At 38.4% G+C, this 6,000-nt stretch overlaps 1 protein-coding gene across 1 annotated transcript in view; it reads left to right on the forward strand.

Moving 5' to 3' along the window:
• NALCN (sodium leak channel, non-selective) overlaps nucleotides 1-2,288 on the forward strand; it is a 233,685-nt gene extending 231,397 nt beyond the window's left edge. Inside the window, exon 44 of the mRNA XM_058846993.1 lies at nucleotides 121-2,288. Coding sequence (XP_058702976.1) covers nucleotides 121-314 — 194 coding nt within the window. The 3' untranslated portion in view covers nucleotides 315-2,288. The remainder of the gene's footprint in view (nucleotides 1-120) is intronic.
• Nucleotides 2,289-6,000: the final 3,712 nt, after the last annotated feature.

The raw sequence follows: 6,000 nt of genomic DNA on the forward strand, positions 1-6,000 counted from the left end.
AATCAGTTTAAAGGTGCCCTAGTCCAGCTAGTTCTCTATACCTGAATTCTAAGCAAAAATGTTCAAGAAGAAGATCAACTCTAATACAGGACTTTCTGAACTTTCTGTTTCATTTCCTAGCCCCCAAACCAATAAGCCATTCAGTGTCTTCAGTCAACCTCCGTTTTGGTGGACGTTCAACTATGAAATCCGTTGCATGCAAAATGAATCCAATGTCTGATGCTGCTTCCTGTGGATCAGAAGTCAAGAAATGGTGGACAAGACAATTAACTGTGGAGAGTGATGAGAGTGGAGAGGACCTTCTTGATATCTGAGAACATTTAAGTCATACCACAATCTAATTTTCTATGTTTAGAATTAAAGATGCTGTGTGATGTATGATTTCTTTAAAATCAATGTCATAAATTTTCTCTTACGCTTATCCTCCTGCCATATAAAGTGTAGCACACACTTCTGTGCTAGAATTGACTTCTGTAGGTACTAACTGTACTCTGAGAAACCTGTATACTATAACAGTACTAACAAAGCCAGAAAAACTATATTGCCTTTAGCAGACAGAGCATTGAAAGGTTTAATGTGTTCTGTAGAATCATAGTGCAAATTTGATATACACACCTCTGTGTTTTCCTTCAACCTTTACAATACTTTAAAGTGGCAACACTTTACAATACAGGGATAATGTATTTCTTCTTGTTGTGTTTTCCCTCAGTTCTTACTTAGTAACATGTCTTTAGAAAAATTTTATTATTCACAAATAACCTGAAGAGGTCAGCACTGACTTCATGTTCAAGGGAAGTATTTTACTAAGTACAGATACTGAATTATGATTCTAAGCTTTCTCTGGACCTTTTTGTAAAATATGCACGATACAGGCTTACTCATTTTAAAATCAGAAGGTGAAGGATTGGCTTTTAAAATGTAAATATCTTTGAGGTTTGGTTAATTATGCGAAGAGCTTGATTTTCATAGAGAAAATGGGGGGAGGGAGGAAAAAATACATGAAAAACTGTGCATTTAAGCATCCAGCAGAAGACTTTCACACGAAAAACATGCATTTATGCTTAATTTTCAGCATATACTGATTACATATGTGTGGTGTCATTATTCTTCTTTTAATTGGGTCCCATTTTTCTCATAGTTGTAAGATTTTCTTCTTGTCTGTGATAAAAATTAGCATGTTGGGGATTCTAATTAAAATAGTATTGTATGTCTTTAAAAATACATTCAGTTTTGCCTGTATAGGTAGAATTTTACTTACCCATGTTACTGCTCATGCTACAGGCCTGCAGTGGTAAGGCATGGCACTGTGCTGTGGCTAAGTACCTTTGTCCCTTTTATCCCAACACATCATATTTGACATGTTAGCCTTCATTTGTTTTATGAGCCACCAATAGTGCTACATTATCGCTGGTGAAAAAGCAGCTGTCGTTTTCATAAAAGCTTTTCCAGTGAAAGGCCAGTGCTATATGGATATGGAGGTGGAGAAGGAAAGCCACAAAACACAACTGTGTTTGCTAGTTTCAGAAACTAAGGCTGTCAAAAGAATGTGGGGTAAAATTGTGCCCTTCCCTCAGGGAAGAACTAAGAGGTTGCAGATTTTGTTGCTTGGCCCCTGACTAGGTTTTATAGCATAGCTGGGACCTTTCTGTTACCATTGTTTCCTATGGAAATGATAGTTTGTTCTAACATGGCCTAATGTGAGATCTTGTATGAGGCTCACAGTTTATTTACATCACCACTTCAAAAAGATATCCTTTCAAAAGCAGACAAAAGCCAGTGTTTTTCAGATTTTTCTGGCCGAGATATTAATTTAAAGTGGTCAGAATACAACAGTGAAAACACACAGATGCCTTCACCAAAAATGCAAAATTACTTTTGGCCATCAAATCCAGCTTTCTTGGCATCTGTCAATGTTTTTTCCCAGAGTATAGTTGAACATGGTTTAGATTTTTTTTTTTCTAAAGTAGTCATATTGAACACATCTGTATTTTGTGGGGGGTTTATGTGTTTTGGGGTATTTTTAAGTTTAAATCTAGTCAACTGTAACTCTATAGTGAAAGAATATGTGCATTCTCTTGTTTACTAGATCATGAACCATCAACAGAACTTCATATGCAAATCCATTACTTTGTTCAGTTTTGTGCTTGTTTAAGTTGAGCTTTTGTACATATAACTAAAAGATAAATATTGGATTTATAAAAGGGAGTATCTTTGACAGTTCAATAATACACTGAACTGCAGATCACTCTTGCTGCAAGCCTTTTTAAAAAATCTGGCAAACATTTTTCCTTGCCTTACAGTACATTGTCAATAAAAGTGAGTTGCTTTAAGCAATATTCCTCCCTCTGGTTTTCATTGTAACTGCACTGGCTATATGTGGCTCATCCATGATAATGCTGCATAGTAACAATCTCTGTGGTTTGTACAGGATTATGTAGGGGTGCTTTCAAACTCTTGCAATTGAGGGTCTTTGTTTTTTTCACTCCAGCAACTGACCTCATCAGTACTGCCACAAGGGGTCTCAGTCAAAAAAATGGGTCTAAATAGGACTGTTCACTATTTATTTTTATTTAACCCACTTTTTTTTGCTTCAGAACCTGGGTGTGAGTATGTGTGAGTTTATGTGTGTGTGTGTGTGTGTGTGTGTGTGTGTGCCATTTTACATTTGCAGATATAGGAAGTAGAATGAAGATATAAAGATACAAAAACAATATATACACAGACACACAAGCAGTTTAAGGTAAAAACCTCCCTAGCACAGCATTGCCAACATAACTAAGGAAGGTCCTACTCTGCAGCAGAGAAACCAATGCACATTTGCACATGAAGGTGAAGAAGCAGAGAAGAGAGTTGAAGAATAACTGGAGTTCAAAGAGCTTACACCAACAATGGAGAGACACAAAGAGGAAATAGTGTGTCAGGAAGTCTGAGTCAATCCAGACTGCCTTAGAGAAAAGTTCAAACAGGAATAGATCCTAAGCAAAGGTAAACAAGAAATTGCTGGGGGAATAGTACTAACTGCAGAGTTATCCTATATAACTGAAAAAAGGAATAGGCTTCTTTTCATCCACTAATAAAGATCTGTTTCACAGGAAGCAAGCTGTTAAAGTGTTCATGGCTTTATTGGACAGAAAGTGTAGTGCATATTTTCAGTGCTAAAATAAAAACCTGCTTGTGGGAAGTCTGAGAACACACGGCAAAGACGCATGTCAATATCATTCCAAAGTCAGGTCAGATTTCAGACAATCGCTTTTTTAATGAAGAAATTAATAACCTGAAACCATTTGCTTTTGGAGGACATCAAACTGAATTAAGAACTGAAAACAAAGTATGCTTTTACAACTAGAAAATACCATCTTTGTTTTAACTAATGTGGAGCAATCAGGCTTAAACATCTTCAAAATAACATTACATTCGGTATTGTCTGCATTCAAAGACCAGTATCCCAGCTTCTGAGAAGCCAAAGATTAAATGCCAAGAGAAAGCAAATAACTTTGTGAGAATAATCTATTTTGTTCTCTTCTTTTATTCACAAGATGCCCATGCAGATTAGAGTGTCTATGAATAACTGAAGTAGAAGAGTTTGCACTGTTGTAAGAGTACATTTGGAGGACCAACAAGCAGCCTCCCATCCAAAATGCCCATTCCTTCAGCAATGTTTCCGCAAGCAAAAACAAACACAGGCCTGAGTTGTCAATCTAAATTTCCAATAGGATTATCTCAGTCTCCCTGAATCTAGCTTTCAGAGGCTAAATTCATTCCTGCTATTGAAGGCGATTTAGTCACACCACAGATGAACTTGCCACAATGCATAGGCTGATGCTGGGAAGTTGGCTGCCCTGGTTTGTTCAATTGCTCTGAAACACAAAGGGAGCCTCAATAGAATTCAATTAACCTTCCTCTTCATCCCAAGGGTGCTGGTGTCAGACCCCATTAGCAGCTGTTGCCCATTGTTCTCAATGAAGAACCTCTAAGCATGAAGTTATTAACCCATCAGTGAGCTAAGTGGATGGGCAGTGGCACTTTATCTCCCTTCCACAGGTTTGTGTCTCAGATGGCTATTCCAGTACCCTTACTGGCTTCATACATCTACCTGACTTGCATATCTGCCCTGGGGAATTTGGGTGAACTACCTGAGCACCTACAAAAGTGTGTTTCATACAAGGGTATCTTACTGGAAACACAAGAAATGTCTTTAGTACATGTGGAAAAGGAAGAAGGAAACCCAAAGCACTGTCACCAATCTGAAGAGCTGTTTGCATTAACATTTTCTTCTTTCTGAATTTGGGCATCAACCAAAAGTGGCACAAGCCTCCAGTGTCTCAGTGGGAGTTACTATATTTCAGGAAAGCTTTTGCTGAGGTTGGAAACTAACTGGTTTATACGAGGCAGATATCAGTGTGTCCTAGAGATTTGGGCAGTCTGGGTCCTCCGCCTGTTGGAAGTCACTCTGGTGGGATTGCTGTCAGTAAGTATATCTTCCCTCAAAGGTAAAAGAGAGTTCACCCTTGAGTTCATTGGCAGAGAAGCTGGATGTTACATCATCTCTCATGCCCTGCTTTCTGGTTTCCTTTTATGTTTTGCTCTCCAATTTCATGTAGGGTAGACAGTATCTAAGCATATTTTTCATTCTCAGCATGTCCTCCCAAGAAATGGGGGATTCAACACTTGTGATTTCACTATAACGTATAGGATACCAGTTTATAAGGGTAGTAAGTATTGCTTTTTTTTGGTTTTTTGTTTTTTGCTTTTTATTTTAGCAGCTATTGAAAAATAAATAAATCTTTGTTTCTGTATAAAGACAAGCTTCTCAATTGTTCTGACCAATCTAAAAAAACAAGAAAAGTTTTATTTTTAATGTCTTTGTTTTTCAAATACACCTGTTTTGAAATGAAGAGCTTTCACGTTTTGTCTTTACTTTTAATTTTTAAATCTCATCAAAACCTGTGCCCTGATTTTGACTAAAAATTATCAATATTTTGGTTATGAAAAACTCATTTTCCCCATACATGTTTATCATATATAAAAATTCACCCATTTTTTTTTTTTTTAAGTCCCCCAGGGAAAGGTTCATCTGGCTGAAAAACTGGTCATGGACCAGGAATGTGAGTTTCCATCCCAGAAAGCAAAGCATATCCTAGGCTGCATCAAATGCAGTGTGACCAACAGGTAGAGGGAGGGGATTCTGCTCCTCCGCTCCACTCTGCGAGATCCCATCTGGAGTGCTGTGTCCAGCTCTGGGGTCCCTGACACAAACAAGACATGGATCTGTTGGAGCAAATCCAGAGGAGAGCCACAAAGATCAGAGGACTGGAGCCCCTTTCTTGTGAAGACAGCTGTGGCTGTTCAGCCTGAGGAAGGCTCAGGGGAGACTTTATAGCATCTTCCAGTACCTAAAGCAGGATAAGTAAGGCAGAGAGAGACATTTTATCAAGGCCTGTAGTGACAAGGGTTAATAGCCTTAAACTGAAAGCGAGTAGATCTAAATTAGATATTAGCAAGAAATCATTCACTTTGAGGGTGGTAAGGAACTGGAACATGTTTCCCAGAGTTGTGGATTCCCCATTCCTGGGAGTGTTCAAAGCCAGGTTGGATCAGGCTTTCAGCAGCTTCTAGTGGAAGCTGTCTCTGCCTATGGCAGGGGGCTTGAGCTAGGTCCTCTTTTAAGATCCTTCTAAGTCAAATCATTCTATGTTTACTGAATTTTTTTATCTGGCATACAGAAAAATGGCACCCAGGAGGAAGATGAACACTGCCTTAGTTATCTAGTGATAAAGTGTTATAATAAAGTGCTGAACACTGCACAACAAGAACATTTCACTCTATTTACAGAAATTTATTCAGAGAAAATGTTGGATTGCTGACATCACTGGATCTCCTTCCCAAGCAATTCAAGTATTTCAAGAACTAAACATCAAAGAGAAAAACAAATCACTCTTCCCAGGTCCTTCTCAGCTGCCTGCCAAGTCCTCCAGTGCCACCAGACACCTGGTAGTGAGT

This window comes from Poecile atricapillus, chromosome 1 (genome assembly GCF_030490865.1).
Source record: "Poecile atricapillus isolate bPoeAtr1 chromosome 1, bPoeAtr1.hap1, whole genome shotgun sequence".
In the NCBI taxonomy this organism is placed as follows: domain Eukaryota; kingdom Metazoa; phylum Chordata; class Aves; order Passeriformes; family Paridae; genus Poecile; species Poecile atricapillus.